The sequence below is a fragment of the Epinephelus fuscoguttatus genome, linkage group LG18, assembly GCF_011397635.1.
Source record: "Epinephelus fuscoguttatus linkage group LG18, E.fuscoguttatus.final_Chr_v1".
Lineage (NCBI taxonomy): Eukaryota > Metazoa > Chordata > Actinopteri > Perciformes > Serranidae > Epinephelus > Epinephelus fuscoguttatus.
In genome coordinates, this window is record NC_064769.1 from 522906 (window position 1) to 547080 (window position 24175).

The 24175-nt window shown below is 41.1% G+C and overlaps 2 protein-coding genes across 11 annotated transcripts in view; one reads left to right on the forward strand and one right to left on the reverse strand.

The window, feature by feature from the left end:
* LOC125905820 (angiopoietin-related protein 2-like) overlaps positions 1-22984 on the reverse strand; it is a 71049-nt gene extending 48065 nt beyond the window's left edge. For all 3 annotated transcript variants that reach the window (XM_049604063.1, XM_049604062.1, XM_049604064.1), the window contains exons 1-3: positions 22638-22984; positions 6180-7091; positions 2410-2603 (exon numbers count right to left, since the gene is read on the reverse strand). In XM_049604063.1, the coding sequence (XP_049460020.1) occupies positions 2410-2603; positions 6180-7056 (1071 nt within the window). In that variant the 5' untranslated portion in view covers positions 7057-7091; positions 22638-22984. The remainder of the gene's footprint in view (positions 1-2409; positions 2604-6179; positions 7092-22637) is intronic.
* The window catches only part of ralgps1 (Ral GEF with PH domain and SH3 binding motif 1), a 315193-nt gene that overhangs the window by 148625 nt on the left and 142393 nt on the right, over positions 1-24175 (forward strand). The window lies entirely within an intron of this gene.

Here is a 24175-nt window from a genome sequence, read left to right on the forward strand (position 1 = left end):
AACTTTTCACATCTAAAAACTACATACAGTATTGGCTGATGTCACTAGTGCTGCAGTGCCTCACGTACCACTGCTGTGGGATAAGTTCAAAGTCCAATTGCAAGAGGGTGAGTGTCCATGCACCGTCCAATAACGGCGCGCTGGTCACCTGGCACTCAATATGCTGCTGTAGTGGTTTGTTTTCCAGACATGTTAGTATCTTTGAGCAGTGAAAGTTATTATTTATTTCTTTTTACTTGTCGGCAGTGATTTGTTTTCCACAGAGCTCTATGTGCGATTGTGGGTTGAACGGGGGTCACAGACAGGAATATGGTGGTCAAATAGCCTACGGCGGCTCCGCAGCGCAAGATAACGGCTTACCGGCAACAGAGAAGTCCGACTCAAGGTCTAGTAGCCTAATTTCCTCTTTCGTTGGCGTCATGACTGCCCAGTAGTACCTGGACAACCGAGCTGTGGCGGCACACAGGTATGTGTGGTGTCAGAGGAGAAATGAGCCGTTCACATTTCTCTCTTTGTGGCAGGTAACGGCCCACAAACTTTAGGGACTGTTCTTTACTTATGCCCTTCATAAGTTCTTTACTTGTCCGGGGGGGGGGGGCTGGTTGATTTTAATTTTATTTATTTATTTTATTTCAATCCCCCCTATGTTAATCACTTATTAATGCTGTTTTTGAAGTATGAATAAGTCAGTGAGTAATTTATTCCATTGAAATATCATTGATGTATTATAGAAAAGTGATTCATCTTTTTATAAATGACAAAAGGCACATCTGCCTCATTTTTGCTGTGGTATTGTGATACTACTCAGAACCGTGATACTTTCACTGGTATCGTACCATGGGTCCCAATTTTGTTACCGTGACAACACTAGATGTCACAGCATTCCATTTGGAGTTGCGCAGTGAGGCCGCTCAGGTGCTGCTTAAAAAAGTGTTCCCCCACTTTTGGGAGTGGGGGAACACTGCTCTCAAAGTGTTCCCCTACTTCTAATTTTACAAATTAAGCACTGGGCATACTGTTACATTCAAAGATGTAGGTTTTTTATTCTTTGGTTTCCCTATTTATTCCTTTCATCACAATTAACAACTTTACTCAGTTTTATTCATTGATTTTTTTCTGATTGCTTCTTTTTATTTTTTATTGAGAATAGCAAGATTGAATTATTTTATTTTAGAATATAATTATTTAGTCATTACTATCTAAAAAAACAGCAAAGGGTTGTATGTTCACGTGGTCTAGAATCAAAAGTAGAACAGCCCTGAACTGACTTCATAAACACTAATTATCCTCTGCCTTAGACTGTGGACTTTTTTTTTCCTCCAAAGAACATGGTCATTAACTTGGTTTATGCCATGTTCAAGAAACTATGTCATGATTTATGTAAAGTCTGTGTATTTCTTTGTTGTTAGTGTCCTATCTACAGAAAGTGCTTATCAGTACACAACAGTAAGTGCACCACTTTGGTCCAGACTAAAATAGAGAAAGAATAACAATTTCACGCATCACTCATCCTGTGAAATATCTCAACATCTGACTGATCACTGGTACATAATTTTGCACAGACGTTCATGGTTCTTATTTAATGTATCCTAATGATTTATGGGAAATTTGATACACAATCATATTCCCCTCAAGGGATCTTTAAAGATGGAAAGGTTATATGTCAGTGATAGTGTTCCAGGAGTCAGACTTTGATGCCAGTTGACCAAGCAGCTGCATCTCAGCCTCTGCTGGACAGAGCCATGATCTGTTTGGAGACCAATAACAAAGAAAACGAACAAGCATATTTAGATAAAAAACATCGGTAAACATCACATAATGTGTGTTTTTTAATCTGGTGGGAGGATTTTTTTCCATTAAAGTTGGAACAACAAAGATATGATGGGTTAAAGAGTGATTTGCAGTGCCCGCCCCGTTCCTTCTTTTTAGTTTCCTTGATGAATTGTAATGATTTAAGTGGTTCTCTTACTTTTCGTCCAGCACCATCAGGTCCAAATAGTTTTTTTGTTTGTTTATTTGTTTTTTAATTAATGTATTGGTCTATGACCAATACTGGGGAACCTATGTTCTCATCGGCCTTCCCTGTTTTTGTTTTGTGCTAATTAGATGGTAAACTTTATACTAATGTAACATCTGGATGTTGGTATTGGCTTTTTTTGTATGTTAGCATACTGACATTAGAATTTAGCTCAAAGCACTACTGTGCCTACATATAGTCTCACAGAGCTGCTAGCATGGCTGTAGACTCTTAGTCTTGCTTAAAAAGTGTAAACGATTCTGAGTTTAAAATATAACACCCTGTTTCCATTTAATGCAATGGATGCTGACATCTTTGCAGCTTGATTTTTCAGATTTTTTTTACAAGATATAAAGAACATTATGTTTCCAAGCTCAGATCCTTGTTATCACCTTGTACGTCTCCCAGTTTCTAAAGAAGTTCACAGAACCATCCTGACGTCTCTGAATGACAGTCCAGCCACTAGGGTCTTGTCTCTGGTCACACCAAACCTGCATGAATCGGTTGCCATTGTCTGGTTTCAGGAGGTACATGCCACTGGTGGTGTATCCACCCTGCAGAGCTTCTAGACAGTCTTTGAAAGGACCTGCAAGGGAGATGGAATTCTGACTGATAAAACTGTATACTGCATATTGATCTACAAAGATTTTAATGACTAGCATTCATTTTCACTAACATGCTAATGTCATGATTATTACAATTCTAACAACCTGTGCAAGTAACAGACACTGCAACATCAAATAGAATGGTAAACATAGTGTTCCTGTGAAATCATTGTTGACCATGTATTATGTATGCCAGTTATGACAAATGCTTGCCAATGTCTGTGATGCTGGCAGCACTAAATACTACCATGAACAAAACCTCTATATTTCTAGATAACCACAGAAGACCACATGGAAACATAGAAACAACACATTTAAATTGCTGTATTGTGTATTGTATTGTATGTAATGTATTTCAGTGGGAGACTCATACCACCAAGATGTACCACTGAGCGTCACAGGAAATCATTCCTGCCTGTGGCCATCAAACTGTACAACTCCTCCCTCTGAGTGGCCCTGTGACTATTTCACCCACTGCAATAATTTAATCTAATTTGTGCAATAACCCCATTCACCCTGACTGTATATATTTTGTTTGTGTAAATAATCTTGTTCAGTTTACAATATATATATATGTATACAGTACAGGCCAAAAGTTTGGACACACCTTCTCATTCAATACGTTTTCTTTATTTTCATGACTATTTACATTGTAGATTCTCACTGAAGGCATTAAAACTATGAATGAACACATGTGGAGTTAAGTACTTAACAAAAAAAGGTGAAATAACTGAAAACATGTTTTATATTCTAATTTCTTCAAAATAGCCACCCTTTGCTCTGATTACTGCTTTGCACACTCTTGGCATTCTCTCCATGAGCTTCAAGAGGTAGTCACCTGAAATGGTTTTCCAACAGTCTTGAAGGAGTTCCCAGAGGTGTTTAGCACTTGTTGGCCCCTTTGCCTTCACTCTGCGGTCCAGCTCACACCAAACCATCTCGATTGGGTTCAGGTCCGGTGACTGTGGAGGCCAGGTCATCTGCCGCAGCACTCCATCACTCTCCTTCTTGGTCAAATAGCCCTTACGCAGCCTGGAGGTGTGTCTGGGGTCATTGTCCTGTTGAAAAATAAATGATCGTCCAACTAAACGCAGACCGGATGGGATGGCATGTCGCTGCAGGATGCTGTGGTAGCCATGCTGGTTCAGTGTGCCTTCAATTTTGAATAAATCCAACAGTGTCACCAGCAAAACACCCCCACACCATCACACCTCCTCCTCCATGCTTCACAGTGGGAACCAGGCATGTGGAATCCATCCGTTCACCTTTTCCGCATCTCACAAAGACATGGCGGTTGGAACCAAAGATATCAAATTTGGACTCATCAGATCAAAGCACAGATTTCCACTGGTCTAATGTCCATTCCTTGTGTTTCTTGGCCCAAACAAATCTCTTCTGCTTGTTGCCTCTCCTTAGCAGTGGTTTCCTAGCAGCTGTTTGACCATGAAGGCCTGATTGGCGCAGTCTCCTCTTAACAGTTGTTCTAGAGATGGGTCTGCTGCTAGAACTCTGTGTGGCATTCATCTGGTCTCTGATCTGAGCTGCTGTTAACTTGCGATTTCTGAGGCTGGTGACTCGGATGAACTTATCCTCAGAAGCAAAGGTGACTCTTGGTCTTCCTTTCCTGGGTCGGTCCTCATGTGTGCCAGTTTCGTTGTAGCGCTTGATGGTTTTTGCGACTCCACTTGGGGACACAAGTTTTTGCAATTTTCCGGACTGACTGACCTTAATGATGGCCACTCGTTTTTCTTTAGTTAGCTGATTGGTTCTTGCCATAATATGAATTTTAACAGTTGTCCAATAGGGCTGTCGGCTGTGTATTAACCTGACTTCTGCACAACACAACTGATGGTCCCAACCCCATTGATGAAGCAAGAAATTCCACTAATTAACCCTGATAAGGCACACCTGTGAAGTGGAAACCATTTCAGGTGACTACCTCTTGAAGCTCATGGAGAGAATGCCAAGAGTGTGCAAAGCAGTAATCAGAGCAAAGGGTGGCTATTTTGAAGAAACTAGAATATAAAACATGTTTTCAGTTATTTCACCTTTTTTTGTTAAGTACATAACTCCACATGTGTTCATTCATAGTTTTGATGCCTTCAGTGAGAATCTATAATGTAAATAGTCATGAAAATATAGAAAACGCATTGAATGAGAAGGTGTGTCCAAACTTTTGGCCTGTACTGTATATATATGTTTATTTAAGTTTATGTTTGGTAATAATTCCTGTTTATTTAACTCTATATTTGTTAATACTATTGTTTAAATTTCTTATATTTTCTCGTATCTTTCCTCTCTTGCAAGGAGCACCTGTAACATAAACAATTTCCCCTCGGGGATCAATAAAGTATTTCTGATTCTGATTGTATTCAGGTCTCACCGAAGGATTATAAGCAGTGGTTACTTATTTCATTTGTCCACCTTGGAGTCCTGGAAAGCTTTGTGTGTGACAGCCTTACTGTAAAGTTACAATGCTGTAACTGTGTGTGTGTGTGTCTGTCTGTCTGTCTGTCTGTCTGTCTGTCTGTCTGTGTCTGTGTGTGTGATTGTGTGATTTAAATGCATTACATTACAGTACAAAGTATCATCTTCCTCTAACTCAGGTACAGCTGAGGGGACATATCCCCATCAATTCTCCCTTCTCGTCTGCATATAATGATATAATTTATTTTCTTACAGTGACTATTCTCCTAACAAAAGATTTAACATTAATCAAAGATAAGGCAGAAAAGGAAATCAAATATTATCTACCCCACCCTATACAGCAATATGCCAACAAAGGAAGCAGAAAAGAATACAGTAATCTTCTAAGCATAGATGTAAACAGAAAAAATTGGCTTTGCAAATGTTTTATGAGGAAAGAAATACATTCAACACTGTGGTTAAACCTCAATGATACAAATACATTTTGGTGAATAATACTACTGTAAATGTAAACATACTTTGGTCAGCCAGGATCTGCAACTGTTTTGGTCACAGTGCTTTAAAAGTTTAAAGTGCACCATAATATTTAAAAGGTGTGTTAAAAAAGTCATGAGCTAAGATCAAATAAAATGATTTCAAAAACTTTTCCTCAGTTTGAATTGTGACGTGCAGTAACAAATGTCTTTTCGTGGCACTAGATCAATTACAGATGATTCTGATGTGAAAATGGTATCATCAATGAAGCTGATTCTATTCTTATTCTGATATGACGTGCAGTGGCAAATGTCTTTTTGTGGCACTAGATCAATTAGATGATTCTGATGTGAAAATGGTATCATCAGTGAAGCTGATTCTATTCTTATTCTGATATTCATGTTCACTCTAAGATTGCATTATTGTAAACTAACTAGTTACAACTACAAACAAGTTACTGAAGACGTGTAAGAATTTTATAGCGACTTTGACATCAATTGCAGCTGCAGTAATTTTTCAAAAAGGCCTCTGTGATCCTCATAAGGTTTATCGCTGTAGAAAAAACAATTCCCCAGCTTTGTTAAGTATTGGACAATGTGTGGTCTGTGTCCCCTGATCCTAGAGGAAGACAAGTGTTTGTGTGGTCATCTACTTACCAGAGGGCTCACTTGTAAAACTGTGTGTTGCACTTGGCATTGTGGGCAATGGAGGTGCTAATGCTTTGGAGTTCTGGTCACTCTGTATGTCATTTGTCATGGGTTTATTGGTGTAGCGGGTGTAGGTAGGTGGGTGAAAGGGCCTGTAGCCTCCAGGTGAAAGTATAGGCATCTGTAGAGGAGGCTGTGAACGGGCAGCGCGGCTCCTGTCCTCCACTATACCATATGAGTATCCTCCCAACTTACAATGTTCCTCTAGTTGCAGCAGGAGAGCGCTCTGGTTACTTGCAAGAGCTGACAGATGCTGGTACTTATGTTCCAGGTCGCGGTAGCGTAAGGCTAGCCTCCCCATCTCGTTTGTATGGTTGAGCACACAGATCTCCAGCTGTGACACCTCTAGAGCATTATCTCGTTTGCGGATAATCTCATGCAGCAGCTGTATGTAAAGCTGTGTAACTCTGGAGTTCATGTTGCGACTCTCTTTACGCAGTAGCTTCACTTCATTGACCACCCCCCCATCTACTGCTACCAACTCCTGCAGTGATTCAATCTGCCGTTGCTGCTTCTGCAGCTCACTGTTGAGCAGGTCCAGCTCCTGCTTATTGACCCGATTCTCCAGCATGGCCTCAGGCTCCTTGGAGTTCACACAGATGGCCCCATTGTTTTTCTGCTGAGGGACAAAAAAGGTGTAAGAACATTTGTCTGTTTGGGAAGCGCTGTGGTCAACCATGGCACGTTTTTGCCGTTTTGATGCATCGATAAACTCTTTCTCCAAGATCTCTTCAATGTTTCCCATTTCCTGAGTGTCTCCCTGGAGAGAGGACTTGGTTCCAGAGAGCAACAGGAGCACCAGCAAAACCACCACGGGGGGAATCATGGCACAATCCTGCTGCACCCAACCCAAGAAGATTTCTGGAACAGAGGGAGAAAAGATTATCAGTAAATGTCTATTGTCTCATATCATTCATATATTGCAGCTATCCTATAGCATTACTAATTGTCACAATCTTCTGGTGCTTAAAGCAGCCTTCATTCAAACACCAGAGGAGAGATTTGTGTGAAAGACCAAGGAAAATATCAAACACTAAAAGGACATGGCGTCAGTGACAGTATTCAAAGAGCCAGACTTTGGTTTAAGTTCTGCTAAATTCAATTGGGCAGGCAGGACAAATCACACTGTAACCCATCATATCTTTCTTGTTTCAACTTTGACTGAAAAATCCTTGATTAAAAATCATGCATGCTTACTAATGCTTCAGTGTTTCCCCCTAGGTTTACAGCTTTTGAGGGTTGATTTCCGATTCGAGTGGAGATTTTTCAGTTCCAGTATCAATTTTTTCTAGTATGTGAAAGAGATTCTCAGAGAACTAACAGTGTAACGTTTACAAGGATTTTTTTTTTAAACTATAAATTCACAACAGGAATAAAACTGAATATTTTAGAACTAAATGTTTCTAGCGCCACAACAGTAATATTAAAACAGCAAAGTCACAGTATGAACTTAATATCTCACTGGAAATAAAATAAAAATGTCAATAAAATAAATCATATTCCTGACATCACAATACTGAGTCAAGTTTAGAAAGAATAGAGAACACAGACATCAGTCAGTATCAGTCCTGCTGTGCTTTCTGCTTCTCCCTCTGCTGCTGAGGAGAATCACTGCCTGCAGGTCACATGACCATGGGTAAGTTTTAAGAAACGAGACAAACTGAGTTAAACCATTTAACATAAACCGGTGTTGTTTTAGCTTGTTAGCAACAATTTGCTGGAAAGCGCTCTGTGCTTGTTTATAACATAATATTGGCGACGCTGGAGGAGAGACTGCAGACAGAGCAGATTGAAATATCACTTTTTGTTTACATGTAGCTGATCAGGTATATTGATGAAGTATTGGCTTTTTTCTCGAGGAGGTTTTATTGCACTCACAGTAACAAGCGTAGTTGTCAGCTCAAGTTATCTTCACATTTCTGTCTCCACTGCTGCATCTTTACTCCATGTTTGTGTGTGTCTGTGTGTGTGCATAAAAGTGGCGCAGAAGCCAGGATGCACAGACAGCAGGAGGAGACGCTGCAGCATGATAATAAATTACACCCAAAAGTAAGCTAACAGTTACAGATTAAAGACCCGGTAATGTGGAGCTTCTCAATACAACAGCCGTTCATAACTTAGCGCTGCGGCTCGTTTACTTATGAGATTACCGGTGTTACAGCTTCACAAATCCGCGGGAAAAAGCGTATATTGAAAGATCGATCTTGGATTTTACGAATCAATGTCGGGTAATCCCAGTGAAGATCAATTTGAATTGGATGAATCGATTATTTTAACCCAGCCCTAGTGTGTGCATTGAGGCAAAACTCTGCCGTGCGCAATACAGCAAGCAGAGGAGAATTGTAAACACGTGACCACATAGAGACAGAAATGACATGTCGTCGTGTAAATAAGATAGGCCTAAATAACATCAGGCTATTTAGTTTGTTTAATAAAAGAGCAAGGTATTGACCTGTTGTATATGAAAGGTAACCTTAAATTACCTCTGTTGTGATCTGGCACTCTGTAGAAAATAAAATTAAAATTAACATGACAAGGGACAAGTGGAATAGTTTATAGGCTACTGAACTTGAATTGACCACTTTAATAAATACAGGGAGAGCAGACTGATACAGCAACTGAGAGAGACAATGTTCAGGTTCAGAGCTTCCAGGGGAACTGAGTCAGTCCACAACTCTCAGCGTGGCATGCAGAAGCAGCAAACAGGTGAAGAGCCGGTGTCCGCCAGACGCACTCACACAGCAGGCAGTTCAGTTGTGTGCAAGGGTAACGTGGTAATGTACTTTTTTGATTGTGAACGGATTCAAACCTTCAGATTTTCAATTTTAAAAGTACCTCTATCTCTCTTTCACCAACACACTGATTGAAAAATACATTCAAATTCATATGTTGTTGTATTGATGAAATTTATTCATGTTAGCACCAAAAATGTCTGTGAAATCACTGTTTTAAAAGCCTTTACATTTGGGTTTTGCTCAAAACTTGATGAAGTGAAATACAATCATTGACAATGGGTCAGGCAAGGGATCTTTTTCTGCATTGACGCAAAAAAATTCAAAAACTTTAAGTCCTATTTACAAATGGGCATATCATCTGAGAGTAGACATATCTACATTTTGATGTGTAAATTATGTATGAAGAATGAAAATTGTGAGTGCTACAATTGGTTTAGGTCATAAAATGTAAAACCATAAAGGCACGAGAAAGTAAAAGTGGTTGTCTGTTGCTGAAAGTATGTGGAAACAGTAGCATTTCAAAGTGGAGTATATTTAACAGGATTCCAAATCTCTCTTTATGGACTTACATTGTTTAAAAAAAAAAAAAAAAGGTAAATATCTTAAAATGCTGAATACAAGCATAAATATGCTTAAAGAGCTCAACATTTTGATATTTGAATGGTTTCTGTGGCTGAAAATATGCAGAAATAGTGGTCGACTGACAAAGGAATGTAAGAAGTCATAAGAATAAAGATTTGGATTTCAGTAGAAAATGCATGTGAATGCTGAAAGTGTAGAAATATAAAACAAATTGCTTCAAAAATCTGAATATCTGGCAGAAATGGAAGCTGAACTGCATAATACATTTTTTGAAAACCCAGCAAAATTTCAACCTCTGTGACCAGAGCCACTATTGTGAGGAACTTTACATAAATAAGCCAAGTGCTTATAGACATTGCTTAAAAAGCGAAAGGCTAAATATTAATACTGTCAAAGCTCGAAGTTGAGATGATGCCTTAGAGGGCTGAGTGAAAAACAGGGGTGTCAGTGACTTAGTGGATAGAGCAGGCGCCCCATGTACAAGGCTGTTGCTGCAGTGGCCCAGGTTCGACTCGAGCCTGAGGCCCTTTGCTGCATGTCATTACCCCTCTCTCTCTCCCCCCTTCACGCTTAACTGTCAAAGGCAAAAATGCCCCAAAAAATATCTTTAGAAAAAACAAAACAAAACAAAAAACAGCAGTCATAGCAGACACGTCCTTAAAAGATTGGAACAGTTTAACATTTGAATGGTTGACGTAGCAGCTACGTCAGCCATTCAAATGGTACTTTCAGCTACGTCAGTAGTCACTGAAAGTCAACATGGGATAGAGTGAAGATGATAGAGAGAAAAGTTCAATATTTTAGAAAGCACTGACGGTCAGAAAAAGTTTATTTAAAGCATAAACTTTATGTATGTGTGAGTATAAGTCTGTGTGTGCGTGTCAATATGTATCTGTGTGTGTGTGTGTGTGTGTGTGTGTACGCAAATATAATCTGTGTGTGTAACAATGTTGTTTTAAAGAAAAAAGTGAGTAGTTCCTTAAGAACTGAATGAATGAACGGCTCCTGCTGCTATAGATGTATATGAGTTGTGAAGATCTTCTAGGATGTGTCTTACAAATTGTGCAAAACTATACAATATTATATTATTTATAATGTAACTATCCTATTATATAGTAAATGGACCTGCATTTGTATAGCGCCTTTCTTGTCATCCAACCACTCAAAGCGCTTTTTACATTACGAGTCACATTCACCCATTCACACACACATTCATGCACTGGTGGCCGAGGCTACTGTACAAGGTGCCACCTCACACACTGATGGAACAGCCATCGGGAGCAATTTGGGGTTCAGTATCTTGCTCAAGGATACTTCGACATGCAGACTGGCAGAGCTGGGGAACGAACCGCTGATCTTGCGATTGGTGGACGACCAGCTCTACCTCTGAGCCACAGCCGCCCCAGTAAATGGCTGCAAGCCAAAGTCAAACCTGCGACTGCTGCAGCGAGGCATCACCTCTGTACATGGGGCACCGGCACTATCCACTACACTACAGACGCCCCCTGTCGCCTTATATGCAATTGTACCTATAAAAAGTGGTACCAGCCAGCAGTTCAACTACGATGCCATCTTGCTATTGACTGTTTCTTCTGACACATCGTTGAATCTGTTGGACTGGACCAGTGGAGCTGTTTCATATTTTGGTAATGGATAGGTGTGTCATACACATACAGAGGCTGCCATACTACACTTAACTGTGAATATAAAAAAGTTGAATAAAGTCTGAGCTCAGTACCAAGGACCAAAATGTGTCCCCATGTATAGATAACACAAATATTAGAGCTAATTTGTTAACAGAGGTGAGTCTTGCACTCTGGTTAAATTCAGTACCAAGAAAATGTTTAATTTTACCAAAGTCTTTTCATCTTGAATTTCACTCTGAGCATCTCCTTCACAACTTTCAGTTCATTTTCATCAGTGGCAGCAATGATCAAATCATGAACCCACATTAACATGTCCACTCATTTTTTGTTTCCCTTGTATGAACACAGTGATCAGCTGGATTTTGCACAAAAACTTCACTCTGATACTTGTGCAGCATCTTGTTCCATGTCTGCCTTATTGTTTTAGTCCATATACTGACTATTCTAGCTTATACACCAACTTTTTCTTTGTCCTAGACTTTGCTTCATGACCCTCTAGTTATTTCAATGTAAATCTCACGATCTATTAGTGCGTGTAGGTAGGCCGTTTGGACATCCATGTAATGTCTTGTTTTCCTGTGCTTCGTTTTGCATCAACAGTCTGATACTAGTCAGGTTAGCAGTAGAAGATGGTCTTCAACCATGTTTTGACTTTGTCCTTTGGCTATCATGCCTATCGTGCCTTGTATTTGTCATATCCAGCAAAATTGTTCTTAACTGCATAAACCCATCTGCCCCCCACTCCTTTCTTACCCTCTGGTGAGTTGGTTAGGGCACTAGTGCCATTTTCTCTTATGTCTGGTTCACACTACACAACATTTTTGTCTGTTCCGAGAGTCACTATGGCAGATAACATGATTGTGGACTCATAAAATCATGCTGTGACTTGGTCAACAGACATGACAGGTCCGGTCATCTTTCACAACTGTCATCGTGTTATTCTTGTCCTATTTTTATTATTATTATTATTATTTCCATCACTGTGGCTGTTCATGTCCCAGCTGAAATGTTATTGTAAAAAGTGCCACCACATGGCAGGAGCTACATTTGAAGTACCGTATGCGAACATGCAAGTCACTGAATCCTCCACAAGTTCCTGCAAATGTTTCACAATAAACGTGTTTTTAGAAAATGAAGGGATTCTCTCAAGCAAAGTTATAAGGGGCTTTTAATGTTATACAGATACAGGAAGCGTTTAGTTTGAAATGATGGCTCGATACATTTTCTTTATCAAGGCAAATGGGAGAGGATTAAAAGTAAAAAATATAAAAATACAGAGGGAATAATAAATAACTGCATGTTTATAATGTAACCTGTTTCAAATGAAGCTGGTAGCCTCTGCAGTTGCGGTAAGTTAAAGCCCTGCCACTATTTTTTAATTTTATTACTTTATATGCTCCATTATGAAGACATAACATTCTTTGCTAGCTTGATGCTAATGACGGTACTCACCGGGTTGTTAAAGTGCCTCTGCTGTTTCATGCCTTCATGTTTCCTTCCTCCATCATCACTAGAAGAAATATTAAAAAGGATGGGGTTTTGCTGCCATACAAGTGTCCACGGCAGCAGATCACTCTGTGTTTCTATTGATCAAATTGACAGCTGTGACGGGAGCAGTCGTGAACGACAAAAAGAAAATCAAACATGCTAGACTCTCTGTTGGAACGTCGTGAGGCGTCCCAGACGTGGCATCGGTCGTTATCTACTATGACAAACTCAGTGGTCAAATTGTTAATTTTTAACAAGGGGGAAGCAATGTAGCTTTGATTTTTTGCGTGCACACATCATCAAATATGACAGCACAGAAGTGCAAAATTAATCAAGATAAAGAAAAATGGCATGACCCATACCTGCTGCCTTTAAAGACACAAATAATGCAGTAGTATTGCTATTGCAATACAGACAAAAAACATTTTGGAGTATAAATAAGTGTAGTTCTGAAATAGCTGTGAAAATTAATCTTAGAGTCTCTCTTATCCTATAGACATTTCCTTAGCCAGTTATAATTTCTCCTTACCTGTGAAGCCTTGGGCTGATAATTGGTGCTGCTGTCAGGTCCCTGTCCTGATACCTGCCTGGTTTCTCCCTGTCCCTCTTCTATCTATTGCACTGATATAGATAATAAATGTGCAAAGCAAAATTCATAAATAGAATTAAGAATAGTAGTGGTGACATAGCTGTGGAAATTAATCGCAGTCACTTTTATGCTCTAGATATTTTCTCTCAGCCAGTTATAATCTCTCCTCATCTGTGAAGACCCTGCATGATCATCCTTGCTGGCCTCTGGTTCAGTTACTATATAGTCTTGTTATCTACTGTTATCTATCTATCTTAACTTGATATATTGGCATCTATTAATTAGTCATCATTTAGCGAACATTATCTACATGCAACAGCATTACTCAACTTACACGGTTTGTTTGGAAGAAACTGTGCAAGGTTTTTTGCCTCTTGCTGGCTGGTTTGCTGAACATAGTTAACACAGAGGCACTGCCCAGCAGCACACATCTCGTCTGTATGCGATTGATTATGATCACAACATGACAGCGTGTTTATGCCGCCTGGCGCCGCCTACTCATGGTGTGTTAAAGACGGCTCGGAAAAACACGTTATCACATGTTAAAAACGAATTGAACGGTGGTAACAGCTGTAAAAAGTGCGGGGGACAGAGGGCAGAGATACGGGAAGTGCGTGGGACATGTCCCCCTTGTCTCCCGTGTCCCCCCCTCAAATTATGTCTGTGCCTGCGCACACAGATTCTAGGTGGATGCTTTTGGTCAATTTTCTAACAAAGGGGATGGCATCCTGCCTCATTCAGATGCACGGAAGATAGTTCTGCTTCTCACCGTCGTGGGACCTCAGACAGTGGAAGTATACAACACATTCGTCTACACCGTGGATGAGGATAAGGCTAAGTTCAACACAGTTGTACAGAAGTTTGATGAACACTGTTCACCTAAGAAAAATGAGACTTTTGAATGGTACGTGTTTCGATCACGCATTCAACAGCCTCCAGAGAGCTTTGATGTGTTTTTGACGGACTTGAAGCTAAAAGCTAGAACATGCAACTTTGGAGTGCTACAGGACTCAATGATTTGTGATCAGATAGTGTTCGTGATCAAGGACATTAAAGTACGAGAAAGGTTACTGAGAGAGACTGAGCTAACTTTAGCTGGTGCTGTGAAGATTTGCCATGTTAGTGAGTTAGCCCTGCAGCATGCTAAAACATTCAGTGAAACGGCGAGGGACGCAGACAGCGCAGCAGTAGCCGTAGTGTCTACCCGGACACAGAAACCGAGAGCAGCATATGCTAAACGACACAAAGACACAGAGACTTTTGATTTCGAGAGGTGTGGTGCCAGACATTCACCAAAACAATGCCCGGCATATGGGAAAGTCTGCAACAAGTGTAATGGACGAAGTCACTTTGCAAAGCAATGCTTCTCCAAAGGAAAAAAGAGCCAAAGTGAACGGATACAGACAGTGGAGGAAACCGCTCTCAGCGATACATTCTTTGTGGGCATGGTGACACAGGAGGAGTCCACGTCTACAGAGATGGATAAATCAAGTGTAAACAGAGTGGAGGGGGACCCATGGACAGAGGCACTGCATGTGAATGGAGCTGTCATCACTTTCAAACTGGACACAGGAGCAAAGGCTAACCTGGTGAATGAGCATGACATCAAGGCTGTGAAGGTAAAACCACACATACATCCAAATAACAAACCGCTCAAAGCTTACAATGGACAGCCCATTAGTACCGCAGGCACATGCAGACTTAAAGTAAGAGCCTAAGGAAAGGAACACAGCCTCATGTTTGTTATTGTACCAGAGGGGCACGAGTCACTACTAGGTGATACAGCATGTGAAAGACTGGGTTTAGTGAAAAGAGTGCACCACATCCACAGTAATGCACCAAACAGTGTGGAGTCAATAGTGAACCAGTACCCAGACATCTTTAAAGGATTTGGTGTTCTGCCATTCACCTACAAGATACAGTTAAAAGAGGATGCAAAGCCTGTTATTCATGTACCCAGACATGTTCCAGCACCACTGCGTGACAAGTTAAAGCAGGAGCTCGACCGAATGACGTCACTGGGAGTCATCAAGAAAGTGGAGGAACCCACGGAATGGGTTAATGGTGTGTGTTAAGAAACAGACTGGTGATCCACGTGTGTGCATGGATCCAAAAGATCTCAATGCCAACATAAAGAGAGAGCATTACCAGATTCCAACATGGGGTGAGATCACAAGTGAAATGGCTGGTGCAAGGTTCTTCAGTAAGCTGGATGCATTGCAAGGATTTTGGCAACTGAAGCTGCATGAAGACAGCACAAAATACTGCACATTTAATACACCTTTTGGCCGTCACTCCTTTTAGAGGATGCCTTTCGGAATCTCCTCTGCCCCCGAGGTGTTTCACAGGACTATGGAGCATATCATAGAGGGCATTGACGGGGTCCGTGTGTACGTGGAGGACATCGTGCTTTGGGGGTCCACCCTTGAGCAGCATAATGAGAGGCTCACCAAAGTGCTGCAATGTATCCAGAAATATGGACTGAAGCTGAACAGAGCCAAATGACAGTTTGGAGCGACTGAAATCACCTTTCTGGGAGACAAGCTGTCTGCAGCAGGTGTCGAGCCAGACAGAGATAAGGTGAAAGTGATACTGGAGATGCCATGCCCTGAAGATAAAAAAAAGGTGTGTTGAGAGCACTGGGCATGATAAACTTTATCGGAAAATTCATCCCAAACCTGTCTTCAAAAACAGTGCACCTGAGACAGTTGTTGCATATGATGGATGTGAGTTCGAGTGGACAGACAGTCATGAAAAGGAGTGGTCGCAGCTGAAATCTACACTCACTACAGAGCCAGTGCTGGCATACTTCGACCCATCTAAAAAGACAAAGATATCCACTGACTCATCAAAAAATGGGATTGGAGCAGTGTTATTGCAAGCTGATGGAGAGGATTGGAGGCCAGTGACCTATGCCTCAAGGACAATGACTGCAGCCGAATGTTGATACGCTCAAATCGAAAAAGAGGTAGACTTCCACAGCTACGTCTATGGCCTGCCAACATTTGTGGCAGAGACAAACCACAAGCCATTGATCGCCATCATTAAGAAAAACCTCAGCGAGATGTCACCAGGCATCCAAAGACTGATGATGAAGCTGCAGTGCTATGACTTCAGCCTGATCTACATACCAGGTAAATACATTGTGCTTGCTGACGCTCTCTCCCGAGCCACAACATACAGGGACACACACAGTGAGAGCTCCACAGAGACTGATGTAAACCTCAACATAAACCTGCTCACTGAATCACTCCCTGTATCTGACATGAAATCCAGGCTGATTGCAGTGGAAACAGAAAAGACGCATGCCTCCAGATAGTCATACAAAATATGAATCAGGGCTGGCCTGGAGGTGACTGTCAACAGTACTATAACATCAGAGCGGAGCTGAGTGTCGTCAATGGGCTTCTGCTCAGGAAGGACAGAGTTATCATTCCAACTGCAATGACACCAGAGATGCTAAAGAGACTGCACGAGGGGCACCTTGGCATGGAAAAATGCAAGAACAGCCGTGTACTGGCCAGGGATAAATGCAGACATTGACAGAATGGTCTCAAGTTGTGAGACCTGCCTGAAACATCAGGCAAAACAGCCGAAAGAGCCCTTGACAATAACCGACTTGCCAGAGGAACCGTGGCAGAAAGTTGGGACTGACCTGTTTCACCTGGATGGGAAAAAATACCTGCTGGTGATTGACTATCTTTCAAACTATCCCGAGATGGCACTGCTTCCTAGCATGACTGCAACATGTGTCATCAGACAAATGAAATCCATATTTGCCAGACATGGAATTCCTCAGGCTGTGTACAGTGACAATGGACCCTGCTACGGTTGCAAGGAATTTCAGACCTTTGCTGAGGAGTATGATTTTAGGCATGTGACTTCCGGCCCCCTTTATGCCCAGTCAAACGGTAAGGCGAAGAAAGGAGTGCACATAGTCAAACAGTTACTCAGAAAGGCACAAGACAGTGGCTCAGACCCTTATCTGGCTCTTCTGAGTTATAGGGCCTCACCATTGGAACATGGTAAATCTCCCACTGAGCTTCTGATGGGACGTAGGCTACGCACCACACTTCCCTACACTGCCCAACAGAGGAAGCACAAGGAGGTCAGACAGAAGATGAAACATCTTCGAAAGAGACAAAAACTGAACTTTGATAGGTCCTCCAGAAGTCTAGCTCCACTGGCTAGACATGACACTGTGAGAGTGGAAGACTCCAACACCTGGAGCAAGAAGGCTACGGTCCTTGCAGAAGTCAGTGCAAGATCATATGCTGTCAAAACAGAGGATGGACAGATACTAAGGAGAAATCGAAGGAGTTTGTTGAAAACGAGAGACACTGTCACTGCAAGATCTGATCCACTACCTCCTGTAACAGACAACAGTGTGTCAGCTGAGCAGACCAACACATCACCTGTGCTGAGAAGATCTGCTCGGACTGTTAAAGCACCTGATAGACTGAACTTGTAAACAAGAAACAAGAGACTATTTAAAAACAAAGAGAAAGAAAATGTTTTGTTTTGTTGGATGTTAATTATGTGCTTTTTACAGGTGCAAGTTATTTACGTTATATACTGTTTAGCAGTTGAGTGTTCCTAAATTACAGTCTGAATGCTGGATAAATAATATAGTATGTTTATTGAGTTAACTTCTGAAGAAAGGGGGGTGTGGTGATAAGGTGTTATTCCGTCTATCCACTAGGTGGCAGCTTAGGCCTGTGTTGTACCAGTGTGCTACAGTTAAACCTCATAGAGATACATGATAAAGTAGTGTAGAACAAGACATACTGTTTTGAACATGTGAGAAGACATTAAATGGCTCAGATAGCCAAACCCACATTTCTTATGTTTTATTGAAACATAACATTCGGGATGATATCATGTAGTGTGTACCTGGCATTAGTGATTACATTTATTTATACATTACATTAAACCATTCCTTTGAGTTAAACAATGTTGCAGCTTCCCTGAATAATAGCGGTACATCGCATATTATCACAATATTATTATTATCATTATTTGATCTACATTTGTCAATACCTGACAAACGTACCTCATGACTCTCCTCACCAGATGCATATTCACTTTGATAACCTGGGGCTGTGTTCACAAAGTGTCCTGGTGCTCCGAGAGACAAAATTCTAAGAAAATTCTTAGAATTGTGACGTTTTCTTAGAATTTCCCTTTGAAGTTAAGACTAGGTCCTTGTAGAGATAAAAGTTCTTCACAAAGCATCCCCCTTCAAGTGCTGACAACACTGGGGTTTCTGGCCACCAGCACCTTTCAGAGGGAATTGGCTGACAGGTCAGGGATATCACAGCCAACCTTAAGCTTTATTATGCCAGACGTGTTAGAAGGTTTCACTGGTTTGTCACAGTGGTACATAAAGTTTCCTTACACGGTGGGTGAACAGGCCAATAAAAAAGCGCAATTTGCAGCAAAGTCCAGTTTCCCAAATGTAAGCGGTGTTTTTGACTGCACCCACGTTGCTATAAGGGCGACTAGTGAGAATGAATTTGCTTTCATTAATCACAAGCATTTTCATTCTCTAAATGTTCAAATTATATGTGATGCGGACATGTTGCTCACAAATGTAGTGGTTTGGTGGCCTGGGTCAACCCATGATTCCCTCATATTGAGACATAGCAGTGTGTGGTGCCAACTTGAGACTGGAGCTGTGCGTGATGGCTGGCTTCTAGGTAGGGATAATTAAAATGTATTTATTCAGCATTTCATCCACAATGCATTGTAATTTTTCTCTACTGTGGTGTCTAATCCACTCACTAATATTTGACCTGGACCTGCATTTGTATAGCAACTTTCTAGTCATTTGACCACTCAAAGCACCTTTTACACTACAAGTCACATTCACCTATTCACACACACATTCATACACTGGTGACTGAGGCTACCATACAAGGTGCCACCCGCTCAATTTTAACACACACACACACACCTTTGGAACAGCCACCGGGAGCAATTTGGGGTTCAGTATCTTGCTCAAGGATACTTCGACATGCGGACTGGAGGAGCCAGGGATCGAACCCTGATGACCCGCTCTACCTCTAAGCCACAGTGGATAGTGGGTATCCTCTCAAACGGTGGCCTCTCACCCCTTTCCCCAACACACAGAGTGCTCAGGAAGTGAATTCCAGTGTGCGCTACGGCCAGGCACGCACTGTTGTGGAGCACACCAGCGGGCTACTGAAGGGCAGATGTCCAGGTACTCTCTTCAAAATCATTGCTAAAAAACAGTCTGTAACTTAATGTCTCACCAGGGTTTCTTCGTGCTGTCATGGCTGTTTTAGCCTGTATAATGTCTTCAGTCAAACTAAAAGTATATATTACTTTGGAATTTAATACATTTTTAATGGTGTGAGCTGCATATATTCTAATCACCACTTAAAGGAAAAAAAAGCATTGAAGAGGTTCGTTCCTGTGGGCTCCAGCAACACTAAACCCCTGTTCTTGCCGGAGAAGGACTAAATGCACATTTTTAAATATCCCATGGAGAGAGACTCTCACTGCAACCTGCTCTGATTTGTTTTGAAAGTGTCAACATGCAACCCTGTTCTGTGGACGATAAAAAAGTTGCAGGCATCCATCTGTGTCACCAGTGATGAGGAAATACAGTGAGTGCTGGACGGAGCAATGAGTAACAATCCTGTCCACATTTAAGTGTACTGTTTGTGGTGGAAATTTCCCTAGGATCTAGGTACCACGTCTGAAGGCTTGCTTTTGGTTCCAAAGGTACTAAACCAAAAGTGTTTGGTGGAAACAGGCCTTTAGGGAATAGAATTTAGGGAATTCAGGGCTTATATAAAAATGTTGATTAGTGCAGCTACTGCAGTGACCAAGATACATGACAAGCAGGAGATTTTACACTGTAAAAATCAACTCTTCAGCACTCTCTGATGGATAAAGTTTGTAATAGTGTTCCCGGTGGGACTGTCATCAATCCTGTGAAGTTTGGGGAAAATTGGACCATATATCCTGGAATTACAAACCACTTCCTGTTGCATGGCAACACCCGCAAGGTTAACACCTTGCCACGGTCACACGATTTGATGAAAACTCAAACTTATAACTTTTCTTCTTCGAGGTCTTTTGGTGGGACAGACCAACATTTGAAGTCAATCAGATGAAATCTCGAGTAGTAGTTTGTTAATTTACGAGCACTGGAAATGGGCAAAAATGCTCAAGTGGCACAAGTAAATTCAAAATGGCCGACTTCCTGTTGCGTTTAGAGCATGGCTCCAAGAGGCTTTTTTTTTGTAGGTCTTCGAGAGTTACATGTGCCTACCAAGTTTCATACATGCAGGTGAAACCAGCTGCGGGGGTTGCAGCCATCTTGACACATCGAAACTCCAAAAATCATATCAGACAACAGAATTTTGGACTTTTTTGGAATTTCAAGTATCCCTTGCCACTTAAAACTCCACCACGGTATTAGCACTTGACGTAAAAACTCAAGAGCTTTATTTTTCAGTATAATGAGGGTCTAAGGACTTTTTATCAGCAAATTTGAGCTGAGTCTGATTAACCTCCTGGAAGAGGGACATCAAAGAATGAAAAAAGGAATTTTCTGTTGCCAATAGGTGGCGCTATGAGTTACAGCAACTTTTCTCATCATGGCAAAACATCATAATTCGCCGCTGTGCCACGGCCATGCCCTTTAACAAAAACTCAAAAAACAGTTTCCACAATAAAGCATTTTCAAGGTCTTATGGCATTTTTGACCAAGTTTGAGGTGGATGTGGTCAACTCTGTAGGAGATGTACATCAAAGTCTAAAACATGTAATTTCCTGTTGCCAGTAGGGGCGCTGTAACTATCACTAATTATTGACATGTGGATGTGTTCAGCACAGGACTGTGATCAATCCTGTGAAGTTTGGGGAAGATTGGACCATGTATGCTGGAGTTGTAAACTACTTCCTGCTTTGTGGCGAGACCCCTAAGTTTGACGCCTTCCCACGGTTACACAATTTGACCAAAACTCAAGCCTGTAATAACTTTTCATCTTCAGGGTCTTCTAGTAGGACTAACCAAGGTTTGAAGTGGATCAGATAAAATCTCTAGGACTAGTTAGTTAATTTACTTCACCTGGAAATGGCAAAAAAAGCACCAAAATTTCACAGGTAAATAAAAAATTGTCAACGTACTGATGGGTTTGGAGCATGGCTTCAAGAGGCTATTTTTGTACATCTTGCAGTGTTACATATGCCTACCTAGTTTTTTCCACCAGTTCTGATATATCCGCAAAGTTTCATGAAATTTAGAGTATGTTAAGCCTCCCAAAAAGGCAATTCATTGGGGATAAAAATAATAATAATTAAAGCTGAGATGAACGGGCCCTTGCACCTTCACGCAACTCAGGGGTGCTGGCAGGATGCTTGCTGACACGGCAGTTCATTTCCGTCAAAAGAGAGAGAGAGAGAGAGACAGAGAGACAGAGAGAGACAAAGGCGGGTGTGGTGATCAAAGAGCCGTTTGGCCTACAAAACAAAATGGCTGGCAACAGAGAACTACAAGATGGCCGAATCAAAGCTAGCTTGAGATCGGGGGAGGTGTTTGTCTGACCGTGTGGTCAGGACAAAGACAAAGGAAAAGAAGCGGGAACTTTGAGATGCCTGTTTGGGTGTAGCTCTGTTGAAAGCCTATTTGTTAATGAGTCTATGGGAATATGATTTGTGTTGTAAACAGCCTGGATTAGTGCAGAGTTGTTTAGTTGTGTGCAAGAATCTCGTTTCTTAGTTCCTGTTAGACAAGGTGCCGCTGCATTCTGAATTAGCTGGAGAGTTTTTAAAGACTTATTGGAGCTACCTGATAATAGGGAGTTACAGTAATCCAGCCTAGAGGTAACAAAAGCGTGGACCAATTTTTCTGCATCTTTTCGGGTCAGGATGGGCCTAATTTTTGCAATATTACGCAGATGAAAAAATGCAGTCCGTGAGATTTGTTTTAAATGAAAATTAAAAGACAAATCTTGGTCAAATATTACTCCGAGGTTCCTTACGGTAGTGCTAGAGGCCAGAGCAATGCCATCTAGAGAAACCATGTCATCAGATAAAGAGTCTCTGAGTTGTTTGGGGTATCACAACATCTGATCTTTAAGGCTACAAAAATGATGCACAAGACATCTAGAACATCTCCAACTATAAAAGCAAAGACTTAAAAATATTTTATACAGAGTATATACCATACTGTCAGAGTAAAGATACTTAAAGGGGAACAAAGGCAAGGAAAACTGTGTGTTATGGGCAAAACAATTTGTGAATGTTGGCTAATTGGGTACAGAGCACAGTCCAGTATTCAGTGTTTTGCATATGAAATATAAATTTCGGGTCAGAAAATCGCTCCACTTACCTTCACTTGTCACTGTGTCCTTATATCCCTTGCCTTTCTAACAAGTTTGACTTTGAGTCCTCCCTAGTCAGTCATTCCTCATTCCCTCTGTTTGTCAATTATTCCGTCAGTGTAACTTCTTTATACTATTTCCTTTTCCTTTACTTCCTTTTCCAGACCTTGTGGTCTGTAAAGACCTAAAGGAAAATGTTCCGCTGCGATGATGTCTCTGCAGCTGCAACAAAACAGTCAGAGCTTTCCTTTTGTAACCTCAACTGCAGCAAAGGATTTTTTCACCTTTGTCAAGTGATGATGAGTCATAAACTGTGAGCTCAAGTCTGTTCCTCAGTTAGAATCTGTCGGTCTTCCTTCCATTAGAAGTGACACTTATTTTCGCTTGAAGTAATTTAGCAGTAAGTCATGGCAACGCCCCTTTCCCCTCCCCTTGACAACAGGGAGATCATGAAGGAATTAGACAGAGGCTCCCAATTCCCTAAACCCTTGTCCCCTGCAGTCCCCCTGCATCTATCAGCCTAACTGTCTTCCTTTTTGCCTCTGCTCTCCTTTAGCCAGCCCAGGACTCCATCTGTGGAAGAGACTGGGAGAGCTGATCAGTGCATGTGTTTCAGTATCATCACCAGTTTAGAGCATGTGGATCTTGACGTGTACTTAATGAGGGAAGCTACTTGAAAGACTGATGTTTACCCTATACGTTCTACTGTTTGTTTTACCTTTGGTTCAACACTAAAGCTACAGAATATTGATAGATTTTTAATTGAGGTGGCCGTTTGTGTGGTAGTGTGATTTAGTATGCCAGCCTCCCAAGGTGCAAACAGTTAAAAAAGGTTTAAGTAAGAGATCGAAATTTTTCCATGCACTAAATAGATGTATTTCTCTCAATTATCTCAATTATCTCTCAAAAATTAAAAATCCCAGTTAGTGAGCTCTTCTCCTTTTCCAAGATAATCTATCCACCTGACACCTGTGGCATATCAAGATGCTGATTAAATTACTACGCAGGTGTCCTTTGGCATGGTCACAATAAAAGGACACTATAAAATATGCAGTTTTATCATCACATTTATTAGGATTTCATATGACTAGCGCAACAGAAATGCATTTTTTGGTCATAGATACCCCAAAGAATCAAGCTGAAAACACACTGATGTCTATTGCCGATCTCCAGAGCTATGAGTCGCCAGGCAATATCTTTATAATAATGGGACTGTGGGTCATTAAGCTCGGGATATTTCTCAACTTCAACCATGAATCTCACCTTATCCATTCTTTGTCACAAACGAGACACAACAACAGCTACAGAGTTCTCTTTATATCTATGGCAATGAGAGGAGTCAAGCTGCCATAGGAGCAGAGGAAAAGAGCTTCTTCAGGAGTTGGTATGTACAAGTAGAGAGCAAGTGGCAGATAAAGCCAGATCTGGCATTGGATTATGACGATTTGCTGATATGCATTCTTATAGGGGTATTTTTAGTGTTTGATGTAATTTATTTATTTATTTATCTTTGTGTGTTTCCTATTGCTACGTTGGGTATAATGTT